Below are 21,766 nucleotides of genomic sequence, written 5' to 3'. Positions count from 1 at the left end.
CTCTTTGAAATAATCTCATCACTTGGGATGGAAAAATGCATACCTCCAAAAAAAAAAACAAGTCAGGAAATAAAGTTTAATTTAGGAGCAAATTTTTTCTAAGTCAGAAAATGAATTCAAAAGTTTAATTTAGGAATGTTCCCTGAAAAAAATCATCACTTGGGAAATAAAGTTTAATTTAGGAATGACCCCCCTGAAAAACGATAATTTGGGAATGACATCATAGGCAAGAACGATAATTTAGGAATGACGTCATAGGAAGCGCCATCTAGCGAGCCTCAACAAGTGCGAAGCACCCATTTGTTTGATGCGCAGCAAGTGGGGAGCCCTATTGTTTGATGCGCAGCAAGTGGGGAGCCCTATTGTTTGATGCGCAGCAAATGCGCAGTCCTATTGTGCACCAAAACCGCTAAAATCACCCTACTGTAGGGTGATTTTAGCGGTTTTGGTGCACAATAGGACTGCGCATTTGCTGCGCATCAAACAATAGGGCTCCCCACTTGCTGCGCATCAAACAATAGGGCTCCCCACTTGCTGCGCATCAAACAAATGGGTGCTTCGCACTTGTTGAGGCTCGCTAGATGGCGCTTCCTATGACGTCATTCCTAAATTATCGTTCTTGCCTATGATGTCATTCCCAAATTATCGTTTTTCAGGGGGGTCATTCCTAAATTAAACTTTATTTCCCAAGTGATGATTTTTTTCAGGGAACATTCCTAAATTAAACTTTTGAATTCATTTTCTGACTTAGAAAAAATTTGCTCCTAAATTAAACTTTATTTCCTGACTTGTTTTTTTTTTTGGAGGTATGCATTTTTCCATCCCAAGTGATGAGATTATTTCAAAGAGGGGTCATTCCTAAATTAATCTTTTCTTCCACAAATTATTGTTTTTTTACTGACTTAGTTATTTTTCTAATGATTTTTTTTTTTCATTCCTAAATTAAACTTTTTTTTTCACATATCAAGCTGTAAAATAAAATTCCCTCAAAAAGAAATGTTATTGACTTTTCATCATACTCAAGCTGAAAAAAAAAAATCACACGTAACTCAATTAATGACAGAAGCATTGATGATAAAGAAAATTAAATTTTAATGATACACAAAATAAATGAGAAAAAATATATATACAAGAATAAATGGAAAAAATATATATACAAAATAAATGGAAAAAATATATACAAAATAAATGGAAAAAAATATATACAAAATAAATGGAAAAATATGTTAAAATAAATGGGAAAAAATATGTACATCAGTGTCCATGTAGCACTGTTCATCGAATGGCATAGTGGCCATACGCATATGTTTTAATGCCATCACCGAGAATATAGCGTTTATCGTCGCGAGGGCACAGCGACGTTTTGCGGAGGGCGACCGTTTGAAGTTTGTGGTTACTGGAGGAGATTTTTAGCATGGTGTTTTTGATCGAGGAGTTGTTGCGGAGGCAAGCCAGATAATCTTGATGTTTTAGTTGTTTTTTAACAACCGCACGAACGACCCCTTTGGCGGTCTTTTTCTCCGCGACTGCTGTGACCATGCTGTACATTTTTGATCTTAATCCGACGAATTCCACAACGGGTTCGCCGCCGTTCTCGTCCTTCATGACGCCCACCACTTTTTTATTCTGCAGGCTAAACAGAGGATGATCACCGGGATAGTTTGACGTGTCGAATCTGTGGAGCTCCTCCCTCATGTCTTTGTAAATGTCACCGGTTTTTATCTCGTAGAGGAATGAATCTGTGTCTGTGAACAAAACTTCCACACCGGGTCCGTACTTTTTCTTCATAAAATTATAATGGAAGTCCGCCATCAAGTGTTTGGACAGGTCCAAAATCGTGACACCGGTATATATGGGCCTGTCCAGATGGATTTTCGTCTTCAACATCTTGATGACGGCTAACTCACCGGTGATTATCCTGAAGCATTCGAATGCCGGGGATGATATTAGCTTCCTCAAGCTCTTCTGATTGTTGGCGAGACGGATGTCGACGTGCTTCCTCAAATTTTCTAGCGATTTCCCGTACACAGCGTTATTGAGGAGCTTATAGAAGTCCTTTTCGAATTCGCACCGGGCATTTTTCCTCTTTTCGGTGTTGAACGCTATGTACGGGCGTATCCAAGGCTCTTGTGTGAATTCGACTGCACGCCGAACACCCGTCAGCTTCATCCCCAGCGACGTGTATAACTTCAGGCACCGGTAATGGATGACGTAGGAAGTTTTGTTCATCAGATTTGGTGAGAGCTTTTTGGATGGTTTATCACCGGGTCTTCTGATGAATGGAGAGAGCATGTCACCAGTAATTTCAATGTTTTCTGCCGCCAAGGGGAAACAATTGTGCTCGTCGTGCAACTTCACCGGGTATTCCATGTCCACTTCTAAAATATACCCCTTGACGGCGTTGTCATCGATGTTGAGAAAATCGATGCTCTCAAGTTCACTGGGGGACAACCATCTAAAGTCTCTCACCGGGAGGGGCTCCATCATACACTTTCCGTATAAGTTGTTCACATCATAGTACATGATATATGATGTAGGTTCACTGGGGTTATAACCGGGTATTAACGGGTTGTTGGCTCGCGCATACCGCTTGGAGATCACTGAGACCCCACCTCGGATACCTTTCTCCATGAAGAGATGCATGTCCGGATCGTTGATCAATTCGAGCTTGACACCGGTCATTCGCAGACATGCGTTCCAGGCCAATCCCGGGGATGTGAACGTATGCACCGGGTCGATCTTGTAGTTTTCTTCGCAGAGTTTTCTAAAACTCTCGAACACATCCCCGAGAAGCAGCACGTCAGTCTTCACGTAGAGGTTGTGGTAATCACCGAGGTTGGAACACCGGAATTCTCTCCAAACGGTATGCGCATATGTATACTCGTCACTGGTTATATGTTGATCCCCCAGAGAGGTGTAAAAGGCCTCTCGTGGGGGCAGCACCGGATCTTCGAACTTCTCAAACGAGTCAACGTACTCGTACGGATAACATCCTTTACGTTGAAGAAGATGACTCGTAGCTCCAAAACATTTCTTCATGTTGTTGAAGTCACCGGGGTTCATCGCTTGCACGAGCGAATCCAACGACGCCGCCAAGAACTGGTTGGAATCCAGGAATCGCAGGCGACCGAGAGAAAAGGAGATAAATTTCTCCATATTCCTCCCGATCACCTGGATCCTGCGATCGGGGTACCGGGAAAGTCCTTGCATCAGGAAATGAGCGTCGTAGTTTTGTAAATTGTGAAATATAACCGGGATGTGACGTCTTAACCTGAGCTGGAGATTGCACTTCTGATGCAGCGCCGCTCTAAAACCACCGGTGATGTGACAGTGGTCACGAACCCTGTCGTCACCGAGTGGGCGGTCGCACACCATACAAGTGGTCGCATTCCCGAATCTCTCTTCATCTTCAGCTGTCATCTGCAGAGGCACCGGGTTGTCGAGCTTGCCCATAACCACTCGTTCTTCTTCGACGAGACACCGGAAGAAGACGTCCACGCAATCTTCACCCCTGTACACTGTGGGCTCTTTCACGTATACACCATCGGGCCCCACGACCGTATACGCGAATCCACAGGGGCGGTGAAGGCTCTTCTGGGTTGTGCTAGAGAGAGACGGGTTCGGCTTACAGCTGTCCACCTTCTCCAAGATCGCCTCAAAGTCCGCATATATGACGTATGGAACGTGCAGCTGGTAATGGTTGTTCTTGAAGAACATCACGTTGTCGTCTACACCGGGATACGTCACTCGTTGCAGACCGTGTGTCTGGCAAAGTGGTTCGTGCGCATTCAGCTGCTCGAGGGAGGAGAAGCGTTGCAAGCAATAATTGCAAAAGTGGGATGCACCTTCATACTTGGTCGTGTAGGAAAGCAAACGAGACATGTTTTGGATGAGGCAGTAGTGCGACGTTGTCTCGTTGCTGATGAACAAGAGGTTGATTGGTGTACCAGACACCACCTCACTAATCCTGAGAGGAAAGACTTCTCCCCCCTCCAACCCAAAGACGTTAATGCGCACTGAATTCGCAGCTTCGAACCGTGGGATTTGTTTAAGTGTCACCGGGTATACTAATTCACTGGTATTCAATTCATTCTCATACTGAATATAGTTGAACACCCTTTCGGGGTTTTGCTTCACCGGGTGTAGGGCAGCCAACACACACCAGAGAAAGCATTTCTCATCATCGTTCTTTACATTTACCACTGCTCTTCTGCTGGCTACCCCCTTTGGCAGCGGAATATAAGTGGCGGCCGCTAGTGGTTGGTATTGCGCCGTGTTTAGCTCAAGCAAGAGCACGCGCTCGAGCACCCAACCACTTCCGCTGCCTTCAAAATCCTCTGTCGCCTGCTTTACCTTTACGAAGGCTATTTGTAGGTGCTCTTCTATCTGGTCGGCGGTTAAAGTGGTGAGCATTTTACTTCGAAGATACCCGTTGCAGAACTCGTCCTCGCCGTCACTTCCTTTCCTGGAAAAAACAGCAGTCGCGACGATGTTCCATTTAAGGGACCTGTGGGTGGTCATGTCCTCCCTCAACAGCCGCGTCAACTCCTCTCTCACGCTGTCGAGGAAGGTGGTCATATCCATTTCGGTGTCTGGGGTGGGGATCAATTCGTGCGTCGACAACATGTCGAGTGCGCGCCTGACTTGCCCTCCTCCTCCTAGCTGTGCTCCTCCTTGGGGTGCTCCAAGCTGCTGCTGTGCCCCATGGCTCGGTGATGGCCGCTGTGGTGGTGCTCCTCCTTGCGCCCACTGTGGGGACGCATCATGCTGGGGTGGTCCTGCTCGGTGATGGCTCGGTGATGGCCTCTGTGGTGGTGCTCCTTGTGCCCACTGTGGGGGCACACCATGCTGGGGTGGCGCACCATGCCCCATGGCACGCTGGTGGCGCATCAAATCGCTCTTGCGGTGAAACGCTGCATCGCACACCAAACACTTGTGGCGACGCTCGCCATGCGTTAGCCTGTGCTGATTCAGATTCCTACGCAAGGAAAACTCCTTGCCGCACGTCTCGCATAGGTGTCGCTCCTGAAAAACAAATAAAAAGGGAATGTAGGACACGTAAGTCTAACACAAGCAATGGATGAGAGGTATAGAAACCCACGTCTTCCCGCTAGTTTCGGTGGCGTATCCGCCCTCAAGCGCGTGCTCAAGTCATCAAAGAAAAAAGAAATCAGAGATTGGTTGGCTGGCGAGAGAGCGTACACGTTACACAGATCCATTAAAAAAGTGTTTCCCCGCAACAAAACAATAGTGGCCGGTCTAAACAGTCAATTTCAAATCGACTTGGTGGACATGCGTAATCTAGCAATTCACAACGATGGTTACAACTATCTTTTAACGTGCATCGACGTCTTTTCCAAGTACGGTTTCGTCGTGCCTCTCAAAAGGAAAACCGGTGACAGCGTGGCCAAAGCTTTAGAAAGCATCTTTCAACAACGTCAACCAGTGGCGCTACAGAGCGATAAGGGGCGCGAATTTATAGCGTCACCAGTCCAGCGCTACCTCAAGCGTCAAGGTGTAAAGTTTTTCACTACGGAGAACGAACAGATAAAGGCCAGCGTGGTGGAAAGATGGAACAGGTCTCTCAGAAACTGGATGTACAAGTACTTCACTGCCAAGAACACGTATCGCTACATCGACATGATCGAAGACCTCGTGTGGAGTTACAATCACAGGTATCACAGGTCTATAAAAATGAGGCCCGTGGACGTGAACCCCGGAAACGAGCCGGAGGTGTGGAACAATCTCTATGGGGATGCACCCAAGAAACAAGATTGCAAGTTTAAAGTGGGTGATCACGTGCGCATCACAAGATCAAAACACACCTTCGAGAGGGGGTACGATTCTAATTTCACCGAAGAGATATTCGTGGTGACCGAGTGCGTGAAAAGGGAAATTCCCGTTTACAAGCTCGAGGACCTGATGGGGGAAGAAATCAAGGGCACATTCTACGCTGAAGAGATGGTAGGTGTAAAGATGGGAGAAAAATTTCCGATTGAAAAAGTTTTAAAGAAGAGGAGAAGAAAAGGAATTATTCAATACCTCGTGAAATTTCGGGGGTATCCGAAAAAATTCAACGCGTGGGTGGTCCTATAAAAACCCGGAAACAGTGCGCGCATCTGTCATTTCAGAGATGGCTTCTTTCTATCTCACTCTACCCAGCGATGCTTCCAGAGACTTTTTTCCCGACAACACGCTCTCGAGTTTCGTGGTTAAACTTCCAAACACCCTGGAATTCGAATCCGAGATGGAAGTCGCACTGTCGGAGATAATTTATCCCCATTCATTCCACAACATCACTCAAGAGACAAACACTTTCGAATTCGATGTCGGAAACAAGATAATGAAGACCGGTCGCATAGCCCCGGGTTTCTACGAGACGACCCCCGAACTGATCAAAGCCATATCCACTCAAAATTTTCAAGACAAGATTGGTGTGACGTACAATAAAATCACGAAAAAAGTTAAGGTGAACCTCAAGAAAGACACCAAGCTCAGTCTCAGACACGGTATAGCCGAAAACCTGGGTTTCGAACCCGGCCTGATAGAGGGTCCGACCATAGTCGAGGGTCCTTTCACAGCCGATCCTAAATTAGACTTTCATCTCTTGTACGTGTACTGCAACCTGGTCGAACCTCAGGTCGTGGGTAACACCTACGCCCCGCTACTGAGAATCGTGAAAACTAGCGGTCAGGACGGGGATATCGTCAGCGTGTCTTTCGAACGCGCCCATTACGTGCCGCTGGCCAGAAAGAGTTTCGACATCGTTCACATGTATTTAAGGACGCACATGGGCAAGTTTTTCACATTTCAACGTGGAAAGGTGATAGTGAAACTACACTTTAGACTGCGACATGCATTATAAACCGTACCGGAGCTGTGCCCACAGCATCAACGATTATTATCTCGCTCAGGCTGGAAACGGACTCGGATATTATCAGGGTAGCGCTCTGCAAAGAGGTTATGGCCTCGGATCTATATTCAGCTCTCTCTTCAGATCGGCCGTGCCCCTGTTGAAACGCGGTGCCAAGGCAGTCGGTTCTCAACTGTTGCGCTCTGGTGTGGATTTCGCCAACGACATCGTTCAAGGAAAAGACGCAAAGATCGCAGCTCGCGATCGTGCCAAGGAAGCCGGAAGGTCTCTCACGGATAAGGGGGCCAATAAAATCAAATCCATGCTCGGAGGAAAGAATAAAAGGAAGAGACTCGTCAAGAAAACCGTCAGTAAGAAGAGAGCTAGAAAGCTGTCGACATCCGATATATTCAGCGATGGCTTTAATCCACGAAAATTCTCATGAATGTTTGAAAAGCGAAGCCGATCTGTTCACGGTGCCACCCACGGAAACCTCTATAGAATCAGCCGAATGGGTCCAGTACCATCCCATATCTCAAGTGCGTGATTCGGGGGCCCCCATCGAATTTCACGTGGCCGGTAGTGCCGAAGAATACATAGACCTTTCTGCCACTCAGCTGTATGTCAGAGTAAAGGTGACAAAACCAGAAACCGCCGAAGCCGTATCGACGGCGAATAATTTCTTGCATACCCTTTTCTCTCAGATTGACGTCACGTTGAATGGAAGAACGCTCACAAACTCATCACACACTTATCCGTATCGAGCTTACCTGGAAACACTGCTTAACTACGGATCGGATGCAAAGAGAGGACCCCTGACAGCCGAGGGCTACTACAAGGACACTGCAGGTCACATGTCTGACCTCACCAAGAACGAAGGGGCCAAGAAGAGAGCTAAACTCGCGGAAAATTCTTTTGAAATGATGGGCGTGCCTCACGTCGACATATTCTATCAACCGAAGCTGATGCTCTCTCTCGTGGACTTGAAGATGAGACTGGTTCGATCGAAACCCGAGTTCTTTCTGATCACTGCTGCTCAGGGTTGCGACGTGGTTATCGAGCAAGCGAGTATTTTTGTGCGTAAAGTAAGAATGAATCCTGCTGTGGCTGTAGCGCATGCCATGGCGCTCGAGAAAACAACAGCCAAATATTGCATTAACCGCGTGATATGCAAGGTCTATTCGATATCCATGGGAAGCATGAGTTTCGTGCAAGATAACGTATTTCTGGGTGTCATGCCTAAGCGATTGGTTATGGGCATGGTGGACACGGAAGCATTCAACGGAACGTTCGGTTTGAACCCCTTCGACTTCAAGCACAACAACGTCAACTTTGTTTCTGTTTCTATCGATGGAAGACCCGTCCCCCACACGTCGCTACAACCAGACTTTAGGAACAGACACGTCATCAGAGCCTACAACACACTCTTCGTGGGCACCGGAAGGCCCGGAGAAGATAAAGGATGTGACGTGAGCAGAGAAGAATATGAAGCCGGCGGTTACAGCCTCTTCGCCTTCAACCTGATACCCGACATGAGTGACTGCGGACACGTGCACCTACAAAAGCAGGGTAATCTGCGAGTGGAACTCAAGTTTTCCTCAGCCTTGACCAAGACCGTGTCGGTTATCATATTTGCCGAATTCGAATCGTTGGTGGAAATAACAAAGTCCAGAAGCGTCTTGTGTGACTTTGCGGGATGAACACTAAACAGATAGAGCACGCCCTCTCGACACACCCCCACACTCGAAAGGCTTTCCTAGGTGTTTTTGCGAGTGACAATTTACCCGAAAATGTGATCGCTTATCCCGCTGCACTGGTTGTGAACACGGACAGAGAGAATGAACCCGGAACGCACTGGTTGGCTATTTACATCGAAAACGAAGCGAGAGCTGATTTCTTCGACTCTTACGGGAACCCGCCCACCTATTTCAAGAAGGGACACATAAACAGATTTCTACGACGCTACTCGCGCGTCGACTATAATGACGTCATGTTACAATCAGATAAGACAACCGTGTGCGGTCACTATGTGATTTTTTTTATCTATTCTCGATGTATCGGCAAAAGTATGAATAATATTGTATCGCGTTTTAATATGCAAAACGATATGCGCGTAGCAAGCTTTGTAAAGAAAAATTTTTCTGTTAAATAAAAGAGAAAAAAAATTCATTCATTTGTCATTTACTATGGAACCTTTCAAGCTGACACATCCGAGCACCGTGCTCATTGCCGGACCCACCGGTTCGGGAAAAACATATTTTCTCAGAGAACTATTAAAACACAGAAACGAAATGTTTCGAGAGCCTCGTCCGAAACGAGTTATATGGTTTTACGGCGAATATCAGACTTTGTTCGAAGATATGGAAGACTACGTTGAGTTTCGAGAGGGGAGCAATTTCGAAAGCGTGGAAGAAGACAGCTTGGTGATTTTAGATGACCTCATGAACGAGCTATCGGGCGAGAAAAAATTAGCAAACCTTTTCACAAAGTACAGTCACCACAGAAAATTGACCGTGATTTTCATAGTGCAGAACGTGTTTCACCAGGGGCGGGAAATGAGAAACGTTTCTCTGAACGCGCAATATATGTTTCTATTCAAAAATAGAAGAGATGTCAGTCAGGTGACCCACCTGGGACGTCAGCTGTTTCCCAATAAAATCAAATTTTTCAACGAGGTGTTCGAGGATAGCACGAAAAAACCGTATTCGTATTTAATGGTTGATTTACGACCCGAGACGGAGGAGGAAATGCGCCTGCGCACTAACGTGTTACCTGGGCAGACGCAATATATCTATAAACCCAGGAAATGAAACTTTCCATTTTCGAACATGACGGCTGTGATAGAGGTCGAGGGTTTCCAGCTGTCGGATAGAACATTCATAATCAAGGAGTTGGCGTGGTGTTTCATGCATTCGAGAGAAAATTTTCACTATGTATATAAACCGCCCAAAAAGTTTTCGGAATTATCTCCTAGAGATAGACACCAATGTCTCTACGTCACCAACAACATACACGAAATATCGTGGTCGGCGGGTGATGTACCTTTTGAAATGCTGGAGCAACATTTGCAGCGATTATCAAAAGTCGTATTGTATACGAAAGGCCACGACAAGTGTCGGATGCTACTGCAGCAGTACGGGTTAAAAGTTTATAATCTAGATGCGATTCTCTGCCCCAACATTGTGGACTTGCCAGAAGTGAGCGCGAACTGTTTTCTCCACGAAAACATGATAAAGCACTGCGCGCTGAAGAAGGCTATAGCATATAGCATATGGTTGGAATAAAAACATCGTTATTTTAAAGTATGGCATTGGAGAAGCAACAAGTGCTTCGTCTACTCTCTGCCTGTCCGAGGAATAAACGTAAGGATTTGTTGAAGAAATTACCGAAATCAGCATTAAAGACAGTCTGCGAGTGCTCACTCAATATTTTGAAGGGTGTCATACCGTTATCCTCAAAACAGAAAAATAAACTGAAAAGGCACAGAAATACACTTCGCAAACTCGCCTGCAAAAAGACGCCGCTATACGAGAAAAAGCGCGTGCTGATTCAGAAAGGAGGTTTTTTGTTCCAGTTAATCCCAGCCGCCATACAAACCCTCGCCACTTTGTTCACGAGATAATGGAGCACGCACAGAAATTCGCTCTGGTTCCAGAACAATTGTTATCGCGTCATGTGACCACAAAAGAGCAGCTTTCTGAGTTGGACAACGAGATGTTGAAAATACTGCGAAGCAAGGAGCCCGAAGCTATAAAAATTAAACTCTATCAGAATCTGCTGAACAAGAGAATCAACGTCGCCGAGAACAATCCACCGCGGTTACCAGAACCGAAAATTCAAGAAGTAGAAAAAGAGAAGAAAAAGAAAGTTGACGAATTACCAATAGCTCTGATTTCTGTCCCGAAATCGCAAAGAGGGCACTCAGAAAAAATTATCACGCATATAAATAAGCATCCGAACATATTAAAAATTAATTCTAACGGCTCGATCGTTTATAAGAGCAGACTCATCAAAGGAAGCGACATTCGCGATTTGATATCAAGTGTGGTCGGTCGGAGAAAATCACCCGTGGTGGGTCAAGAAATTTTCCTGAAAGCGCTAGAAGAAACCGGAGCTCCGAGAGATTATATAAAAAACCCATTTTTGAAACATATTTGGTTAGAGCTTTGAAATGCCAACAACAGTGGAAGCCGTGATCTACGATCAAAACAATAGAAAGCAGGGTATCGCATGGAAAACGGATGTACCGTCATTCGATTTACCGAGCTGCTGGTCCTACGAATTGGAGAGTAATGGAGAACTGATAAGACACAAGAGAATGTTCGCCATATTCACGATACTGATTGTTATATTATTTACTCTTATAGCAACAACATATAAAAATCAAATGGACTTTGAAAGATGTAATTCCTCTCTTCCGCTGGGAGGAAATATTTTTCTCACGTATTGTAATAAAACCTACGATATACGCTATTTTAGCGGAAATGCGCCCACTACGAAAGCCGTTAATCTCACCAGTGCGCAAATGTATAAATTGATTCACGAGTCTGCTGATGTACAATTGAATAAAAAAATTTCTATTTGAATTCTTGTGTCGTTTTGAAATTGTTTCGCGACATGAAATTCCCAGATGTTTCGCAGCTCTACCATTAAATAAAGTTTAAATACCTTACATGAAATAAATTTAACTTGAAATAAATTTACGCCTGAGAAATTGTTTCGCGACATGAAATACAACTGAATAATTTTTTTTTCGATGAATGAAAATTTAACTCGCGACATAAATAAATTTGATTTGAAATTAAATTTAACTCGGAATAAAATTTAACTTGTAATGAAATTCCCAGATGTTTCGCAGCTCTACCATTAAATAAAGTTTAAATACCTTACATGAAATAAATTTAACTTGAAATAAATTTACGCCTGAGAAATTGTTTCGCGACATGAAATACAACTGAATAATTTTTTTTTCGATGAATGAAAATTTAACTCGCGACATAAATAAATTTGATTTGAAATTAAATTTAACTCGAAATAAAATTTAACTTGTAATGAAATTCCCAGATGTTTCGCAGCTCTACCATTAAATAAATGAGTTTAAATACCTTACATGAAATAAATTCAACTCGAAATAAAATTTACTCCTGAAAATTAATTTGGAATAAAATTTAACGCGCGATAATTTAAAAAAACAACTAACCTCTTTCTTCTTCTTCTCTGACGGAGCATATCCACTTGGTCCAGCTTCTACTGGCGCAGGACGCTTCAGGCATTGCTGGATGAAATTCTCCTCATCCTCAATCATTAATTTTATATCGCGATCACTAACTAAATCCTCGTTGAGACATTCATTGACGAAATTATCGTCATTTTCCAACAATCTAACTAATTCTTCTTTACTTATACCGAAATCGATAAAACTAGCCATTGCGCGAACGTACGAAGCGAAAGCTAAAAAACTTGATGCTGTCTGGACAAAACTCAAAAACGAAGTGAGAGGATCTGCAAAGAAGATGATACTTTTAATGAGATAAAGGGTTAGGAAGCGATAACGAGTCTCGTGTGCTATGCGTCATTACTCGGGCAGACAGTACTCATATAGTTATCAGTGTCGCGTGCAGAATAATCGAAGCAACGCGAGTGATGCATACTCACGTCAATATCATTATCAGTGATTTATGTAACATTGGATAGTGTATCGTTAGATATTGGTACTGTATCAGTGATGCATGCTCACATGAATATATTGTATCAGTGATTCACGTGAATGAGATAGTGATGCTACTCACATCATTATCAGTGATTCATGTAACATTGGATAGTGTATCATTAGATATTGGTACTGTATCAGTGATGCATGCTCACATGAATATATTGTATTAGTGATTCACGTGAATGAGATAGTGATGCTACTGGGTGCACTTTGAGATTCACAGTATATTCCTATACTTATGCTTATCAACTGCAACTGCAGTATATAAACTGCGGGACAGACACAATTCCTTAACTTAGTTCTCTCGCTCGCTTGGATACACTTCTCTCTCCGCAACTTGGTAAGATTTTTTTTTTCTATGGCTTCTTGCGTGTTAGATTTTGAGGGATTCTTGCTTAAAAGTGGGATATATGTTGTTAAGGAAATGGCTTGCTTTGATTTAAGCACAGGGAGAGTATATCACTCTCTCTACAAGCCGCCATTCTCTAGCAAGGAGCTATCCGAAGAAGATTTCCCACAAATGCTCTGGGTTAGCAGAAATCTTCTTAATATTAGATGGGGGGAAGGGCTTTTCGATTATAATTTAATGAAAATTCATCTCACCACTGTTAATAACAGATATAGTTGCATTTATGTGAACTGCAGGCAAAAAAAAAAATTTCTAGAGCAACGATTCAACCTGGAGACAGTGAAAGTCTTAAACTTCCCAAAATCCTTGACTTCTTGCGGGTTTCACCCTCTGCAAAAAGGGCATTGCGCAAGAAGCAAGGTCGTAGCATGCGCTGAATGGTTAGATGCATAAAAATTTAATTTTGTAAAATAATAATAATAATAAAAATTTAAAAAACTTAAAAAAAAAAAAAACTTCTGTTAAAATATATATTTCGCAATTTTTTTTTTTTTCATCTTGAGAGTTGCGGAGAGAGACTGTATGCGTTGTTTTCATTTAGACAGATGGAAAGCCTCCGCTATGAATACGCTCGGAACGTACTGGATACTTCCGTTGCGATACTACACCAGCTCGAATCTGAAATCGTGTACCGTCCAGCAGAGGAATGCGTCTTCAAGTTTGGCGACAAGACTTATCCGATGCCCAGACAGCATGCTGGGTATGGTGACGCTGGCCTACACTACACCTTTTCCGGAATGACCCTCCAGGCCCAACCGTGGACACCTCTCCTCTTGGATTTGAAAGCCGTGGTCGAGAGCATCTCAGGCCATGACTACAACTTTGTTGTCGTCAACCGATACTCTGATGGAACCAAGAGCATCTCCCCGCATTCCGATGACGAATCACAGCTCGTCAAAGATTACCCCATCGCTTGCCTCTCCCTGGGCGCTGAAAGAAAGCTCGTGTTCTCTCGACGGGGGCACCAATCCGTGGACCGAATCCTGGAACACAACAGCCTGCTGACGATGCTACCTCCAACCAACCAGCTGTGGCGTCACGCGATACCTAAAGACCCAAAAGTAAAAGACGTCCGACTCAGCCTGACGTTCCGGAAAATGGTTTCGAGTAACAAGCGCCCATCACCGAACACTCAACCACCATCGGCTAAGAGATCTCGCAGCAGTGGATTCAATAAGGAAGCGCCGCCTCCCAACATCTTTCACGTGAAGGAGAACTTTTTCGTCAGCGTCGTGATCTTCAGTGGTGAAGTGCGCGTACATATTCGAGAATTTTTCGAACGCGATGGACTCATGCACCCAGCTAAAAATGGAGTGACTCTTTCGCCGTACGTGTGGGAATGTTTGAGAACCGAATTCTCTCGTCGTACTATGCTGCAACGCGTTGATAGAACTTTCCTAGTGTCGGAGAACCTGATCGTGGACTACAGCGGTGATGATGTGCTAATTCAAACTCTACATCGCGGGGACAACAAAATTTTCAAGTGCTCCGAAAACCCCCTCAAAATGACTTTCCAGGCAATCGAGGCACTCTTCTGGAGCGAGGATGATAAACCACTTCATACCGTGATCAGTGAGCTCGTGCAGAAAACGCTCTGCTTGGACTATCTGAAAGTGTGTGTGCGCGAAAACCAAACTAAAGGAACGAGTTCTATGGATATCACCGACATTTTGGCTAAATTGGTGAGTGAAAAACTTTTTGCTAGCATCGAAAAAATTGTTGACTGCCATGGGTGTTCCATGGGATATGCTAATCAGTTGGGTCATGAATGTCTGCAGTTGAATGATAATTTAATGTTTTATAAATATTTTGATCATGCTTTAACCCTGATTGACTTTCGCGAAGTCGCTAAAACTCTGGCGGAAAATTACGATGTAGCGGAAAAATGTTTTAATGCGATTGATTTTGATGTTTTGAAATCTAAGATAGAAGAAATTTATTTGAAATAAATGAAAATCATATAAAATGACTTTGTATTTTATTGCTCCTTTGGTTTATTTTTACTTTTCAGCTTGGACATACAAAAGTTTATTTGTGACTTGAAAAAAATTTTATTTTAAAATTAATGAAACGATTCATCTTTGTTTAGTTTAGAAAATAAAGTTTAATTTAGGAATGAAAAAATCATCAGAAAATAAAGTTTAATGTAGGAAAGATCCCCAAGTTAGAAAAAAAAAAAAAAGTCTGAAATTAAACGATAATTTGGGAAAGATCCTTCTCTTTGGTGATATCTTCGAAGTGACGTTATGGGAAAATCTTGGGATAGAAAAAAATTAAGTTAGAAAATGCATCCCTCCAAAAAATAACAAAGTCAGAAAATAAAGTTTAATTTAGGAATGACCCCTCTTTGAAATAATCTCATCACTTGGGAAGTCAGAAAATAAACGATAATTTGGGAAAGAGTTGAAAGAACGGTAATGAACTTTAAATTTCCCAGGGTGTTGAGAAAAAAAAAAAAAACCAAGTCAGAAAATAAAGTTTAATTTAGGAGCAAATTTTTTCTAAGTCAGAAAATGAATTCAAAAGTTTAATTTAGGAATGAAAAAAAAAATCATTAGAAAAATAACTAAGTCAGTAAAAAAACAATAATTTGTGGAAGAAAAGATTAATTTAGGAATGATCCCTCTTTGAAATAATCTCATCACTTGGGATGGAAAAAAAAAATTTAGGAGCATCCCTCCAAAAAAAAAAAAACAAGTCAGGAAATAAAGTTTAATTTAGGAGCAAATTTTTTCTAAGTCAGAAAATGAATTCAAAAGTTTAATTTAGGAATGTTCCCTGAAAAAAATCATCACTTGGGAAATAAAGTTTAATTTAGGAATGACCCCCCTGAAAAACGATAATTTGGGAATGACATCATAGGCAAGAACGATAATTTAGGAATGACGTCATAGGAAGCGCCATCTAGCGAGCCTCAACAAGTGCGAAGCACCCATTTGTTTGATGCGCAGCAAGTGGGGAGCCCTATTGTTTGATGCGCAGCAAGTGGGGAGCCCTATTGTTTGATGCGCAGCAAATGCGCAGTCCTATTGTGCACCAAAACCGCTAAAATCACCCTACTTCTTCATCTACTTCTTCTAGTCATCTATTTTTTATCATCGTTGAGAGTGTTCCTACACAATTTGTTGTAGTGCGAGCATATCATATATATCGACCACAATTTGATCTTGGTAAGTGATATTTCATTAACAATTTCTCTTAAATTTTTGGGGGCATTTTGTGGATAACACATGTTATACGGATGTTCTTGAGCTTTTACGACAAACATCAATGGATGTATTAAGAAGCTCTTTAATACAGCTTTGATTGATGGTTACTACTTTACAGCACACCAACTCCGGTCATATATCGCCATACGGCAATTTCCAACCAGTGGAGTTGGGTCGGAAATGAAGGCACCATCCATCGGTGGTCGCCCCAGGTAAAGAACTTGCTTCTGATATTCTATGCCCGGATTCGAACCCATGGACCTCGATGATAACCTTCATAGTGGAAGACGAGCATTTTACCACTGCGCAAGTCGGGCGGCAGCATTCGAAGGATGGCTATCGCAATCCCATTAAAATTTTTTTACGGATTGATCAAGAATGTTTAATCATTTATTCAGCTGATTTACTGAATTTTTTAAACGCTAACCATTCATAACAAACTTAAAACTGGTACCTTTATAATAATAATTGTTGCCATAAAATATATTTTATTAATTTCATGAACATATTTGATAGATATACTAAATAGACAAATACTGTATATTGGAATAGATCAAGAAACTAGGGTACCCGAGTATTACAAAGCATTTTAATGTGTTGAACATAATTATCAAATGCTGGCCCTTTTCAGTATCTTGTCCTTTTTTTTAAAAAAAAGAAAAAAAGAAAAGGTTATTTTAAGTTGATTACTGATTTCGAAACTACTTTCGATCTTCTTTCGCTTGTTTCCTTTAGAAATTGTATGGAATGTCTGCAAGAGAAAATTCAAGGTAAAAATTAAATTTGAAAAAAATTCTTCAATTTTTGGAAGTATCTAAAAGAGGGTCTTTGGATGGCCTACTGCAGTGTTTCTGAAAGTGTGCGTCCTGGCTCCTAGGGGCGTCGCACTTAGCTGGAGATATTGATTTGTATGCCTATTTATGCTTTGAAGTAGTTCTTTTATATGGATAAAATATCTATATCACTGATTCTTGACCTTTTTCCATTCTGCACCCCCAGTGCAATACGATTTACCTTCCTGCACCCCCTTAGATACTGTAATACGTTTTCTGTTTGTTATGAAATTTAGTTTATGAGTTAATTACATTAATTAATTTTTATAAGTTCTTTTATATGTATATATTTTTTAGACTATGGTTAATAGTTTTTCAGACTCTTTAAAAATTAATTCAAAAACCTAACTAAATAATATATTTTTTGGCACTTCAAAATTCGAGATGAATTGTTCTTTACTTATTGATTCCAGCCGGAAAAAGCAGTATCATGTATGTAGGGCTGCAACTGGGGGGGGGGGGAGCAGGCGGGTCTCGTGCCCCTTGTGCTGGACCAGAGGGGGCGCAAATTTTATTCTCCAATCCCTTCTTCAACATTACAAGGGGGCGCCAAAATGAGCACTTGCCCCGGGTGACCAAACATCTAGTTGCGGCTCTGCATGTATGTTTTTTGCCATTTGATAAATTTTTCGATTTTTTTTCTGAGTCACGCTCACGACAGTATCAAAAACTGATTCGGTGGTTCGGACAATTCTAGTATGAATATTATATTTTATTTGAACTGTTTTGTGATTAGTGTTATGTTTAACTATGGTTCTTAGATATCCGTGACCTTGTTCTCCAACATTATTCCGGAAAATCGAGGTTCTACTGCAGTTGAAAATTTTTACTATTAAATAACTATTTATTTACTAAGCTTTCTCGCATGAAGCAGTCAAAAAAGTATTCATTCAAAAAAAAAATACAATTAAAAACCGGATTTCTAATAAGGCATCGGTTTTCAACCTTTTCTGACTCGCGAAGACCTTTTCAGTGTATAATTTCTATGTCGGAGCCCTCAAGGAACCCTTTTTAGCGTATAATTTATATGGAGGAACCCATTCTTCCTTTTTTTTGTTCATTTATCAAATTTACTGATTTTATTTTTCCCGAGCGGTTGTGGGGGTCCTAGGAAGCTCAGATGGAGCCCCAAGGGCTTTGCGAAGCACCGGGTTCGAAACCACTGTTCTAAGGAATCGATTTCGAAGTTTTCCAGGTATAGACAGTCGAATCCCGTTATAACGAACTCCAAAAGACCGGTGAAATCACTTCCTTATCACGAAATTTCGTTATAAAGGAATCCCAGGTGTTTGCATTGTAATATGTAAACTTAGAAGAGGGATTAGAAAAGTGATCGTTAAAACGAGATTTTCACTATAACGGTATTCGTTAAGAGGGGGATTTGACTGTAGTTCAAGTGAGTTAACGAAGGCCTACGAATGATAATTGTCTGAAAAGTAATGATGAAATTCTCTTATAGATTTTTAGGTGGCGAGGTTCAGCCAAAATTATACAAAACTAAAAATTTATATCGTTATCTTCTATATTTAGAGTTATTTTCATTAAAATTAATTTTTAGGGAAAAATACGGCGTATATTTGTCACATGTATGCAGCATATATTATCCCGCATACGCAGAAAACACTGATCATTTGTTTAATGAAAATGCCCTGCTGTAAATAAGATACAGCAATGCTTAAACCTTTAAGCAGCACAGCAGAAACCGCCAAACCCCTACAAATGCTATATCCATGGCCCCCACATCCTGGAGCGGGGCCCACAGGCTGAGATTTTTGCGGGCCCTCGGTTAGACCTTTCACGGGCCCCTTCTGTAGTTAATTTATAACATGAAAAAGCAAAAAATGACGAGAACTGCCCAGGGCTACAGCCCTGGGAAGTTGTTTTTCTGACGCTTTTTAGCGGGTGAAAATTAAGGGATTGGGATATATAATATATGGAAAAGTGTTCAGTTGAGAAATCAACTTCACAAAAATAATTTAGCTCTTTAATGTTTAAATATGAGGACTATAAGGAGGCGAGATATCTTGCTGCATATTATATATATATATTTTTGGACATATTTGAAATCCATATTTTTTATGAGCATTTTTTAAGCCAACTTTCGGCACTTCGCCTTTTGTAGCCTTTGTATCTTTAACAAAAAAACTGCACTATACGGTGAAAAGAATTTTTTTATGTATGGGTAACAGAGGCGAATTTAACAGTGGGTGCACCGGACGCCTCGACTTCAAAAGGACCCAGAAAAAACCGAATTTTACACTTTTCTCTAATTTAAGGGACCTAATATTTTCTTTTACGCCAGGAGCCTCGACCGACTTTAATCCGCCACTGATGAGTGTGTGTGCATCTGTATTATATTGCTTTTTGAATAATGTTAATTTAAATAATTCCTCAATACATCCACTTACTCACACTATAAAAGAATTTATATATATAAACTGAAGAGCCAAAAAAACTGGTAACCTGCCTAATATCGTGTAGGGCCCCCCGCGAGCCCGCAGAAGTGCCGCAACACAACGTGGCATGGACTCAACTAATGTCTGAAGTAGTGCTGGAGGTAATTGACACCATGAATCCTGCAGGGCTGTCCATAAATCCGTAGGAGTAAGAGGGGGTGGAGATCTCTTCTGAACAGCACGTTGCAAGGCATCCCAGATATGTTCAATAATGTTCATGTCTGGGGATTTTGGTGGTCAGCGGAAGTGTCTAAAGTCAGAAGAGTGCCACTTTGTAGCAAGGGGTGTCGCATTGTCCTGCTGAAATTGTCCAAGTCCGTCGGAATGCACAATGGACATGAATGGGTGCAGGTGATCAGACAGGATGCTTACGTACCTGTCACCTGTCAGAGTCGTATCTAGACTTATCAGGGGTCTCATATCACACCAACTGCACACGTCCCATACCATCACAGAGCCTCCACCAGTTTGAACAGTCCCCTGTTGACATGTAGGGTCCATGGATTCATGAGGTTGTCTCCATACCCGTACACGTCCATCAGCTCGAAGCAATTGGAACCGAGACTCGTCATACCAGGCAACGTGTTTCCAGTCCTCAACAGTCCAATGTCGGTGTTGTCGAGCCCAGGCGAGGCGTAAAGCTTTGTGTCGTGCAGACACGAGTGGGCCTTCGGCTCCGAAAGCCCATATCGATGATGTTTCGTTGAATGGTTCGCACGCTTATACTCGTTGATGGCCCAGCATTGAAATCTGCAGCAATTTGCGGAAGGGTTGCACGTCTGTCACGTTTAATGATTCTCGTCAGTCGTCGTTGGTCCCGTTCTTGCATGATCTTTTTCCGGCAGCAGCGATGTCGTAGATTTAATTTTTTACCGGATTCCCGATATTCACGGTACACTCGTGAAATGGTCGTACGTGAAAATCCAAATTTCATCGCTACCTCGGAGATGCTATGTCCCATCTCTCGTGCGCCGACTATAACACCACGTTCAAACTCACTTAAATCTCGATAACCTGCCATTGTAGGAGCAGTAACCGATCTAACAACTATGCCAGACACTTGTTGTGTTATATAGGCGTTGCCGACCGCCGCGCCGTACTCTGATTGGTTCCATATCTCTTTATTTGCATACGCATGCCTGAACCAGTTTTTTTGGCTCTTCAGTGTATTGGTGTTGGTTTTATTCAACCACTTCATTTCAGCGGAGTATGCGGGGATTGAAATCAGTTCTGGATTTAGGCAGGTGCGAAAGGTGCAGCCGCACCAGGCCTCTAAACTTTAGGGGCCGCAAAACGGAATAAAAAGTAATAATTTTAGTAAGTTACATTTTGACTTATTAATAGAGCAATAGCTTGAAATTCCTTTTAGACAGGGAACCCACAGGCCTAGAGTTTTGACTCCCCCCCCCCCCCCCAAAGCCAAAAAGCCCGCAGGTTTTATGCCCTGGGCGCTTGATGAGAAAGAGCGCTAAATTCTCCTTTCAATGACGTATTTAAAACTACATTAAAGAGGGATGCATGCTTGCCCCGGCCGTAGTATTTAAATGCGGCTCTGGGAAGTGATCGTCTAGCTTTGAAAGCCCTTTCGTTTTGGTGGCCTGCGTATAGATATTATAGACATGACTTCATGGCTATGATCATTTGATCATTTTTGTCGCACCACGGTCATTTTCTGCAAACGAGGGCTAATTAGACTGGGACCTACCATTTATTGCCGATTCCGTACTTCAGGCTTGTTTTTATGATCATCGAGAGATTGTGCGCTAATCCTTCGATGGGGGACTTCCTGCGGTAGCAATTTTTTCTTCGGTCATGTCGCCATTTCTGTTGTACCCCTGTGTCTGGAAAGTTTTCTGAAAAGGACGAACTGGGTATCGAATACGCGACACCTTTGGTATTTTAGGCGAGTATCTTATCGATCTGGGCTACCGCGCCCTCTTGGCTGTGCTTTATGGTGAACCATTAGGGCAATTTTTCATGGGCCCTCCTCTATGGTGAATTTACAGGGTGAAGGAGAAAAATAATAAGAATCGTTTCAGGCTGGAGCCATGTCAGCCCATAATAGAGCAGTTAAAGTGCCCGGGCCCACTCATACAAATTACAAATTTTCTTGTTGGGCGGTGGGTACTATTGCCCAAATTTATTGTCAAATAGCTCTTTATTACCATTCTATAGTAATGCACAGTTTGATATAGTCATTCTCGTGTACTAGTGTAAACCTAGAGGAGTAGGGTGATTTTAGCGGTTTTGGTGCACAATAGGACTGCGCATTTGCTGCGCATCAAACAATAGG

General features: G+C 42.4%; 2 protein-coding genes across 2 annotated transcripts; one reads left to right on the top strand and one right to left on the bottom strand.

The window, feature by feature from the left end:
* Positions 1 to 1,072: 1,072 nt before the first annotated feature.
* On the bottom strand, positions 1,073 to 12,334 carry LOC149065850 (uncharacterized). Its single transcript, XM_089254105.1, has 2 exons — positions 12,054 to 12,334; positions 1,073 to 5,025 (listed from the first exon to the last, which is right to left on the bottom strand). Exons 1-2 carry the CDS (start codon positions 12,279 to 12,281, stop codon positions 1,276 to 1,278), a joined length of 3,978 nt encoding a protein of 1,325 aa, XP_089110231.1. The 5' UTR covers positions 12,282 to 12,334; the 3' UTR covers positions 1,073 to 1,275.
* Positions 12,248 to 15,809, top strand: LOC149065849 (uncharacterized). The gene is made up of 2 exons (XM_089254106.1): positions 12,248 to 12,906; positions 13,517 to 15,809. Exon 2 carries the CDS (start codon positions 13,521 to 13,523, stop codon positions 14,922 to 14,924), a length of 1,404 nt encoding a protein of 467 aa, XP_089110232.1. The 5' UTR covers positions 12,248 to 12,906; positions 13,517 to 13,520; the 3' UTR covers positions 14,925 to 15,809.
* Positions 15,810 to 21,766: the final 5,957 nt, after the last annotated feature.

This window comes from Pholcus phalangioides, unplaced genomic scaffold, assembly GCF_987345545.1.
Source record: "Pholcus phalangioides strain wild (caught in Gottingen) unplaced genomic scaffold, Ppha-v1.0 ptg000039l_1, whole genome shotgun sequence".
NCBI classification, from domain to species: Eukaryota; Metazoa; Arthropoda; class Arachnida; order Araneae; family Pholcidae; genus Pholcus; species Pholcus phalangioides.
Note: the sequence above shows the minus strand (reverse complement) of the source record. Positions and strands in the feature narration are given on the sequence as shown.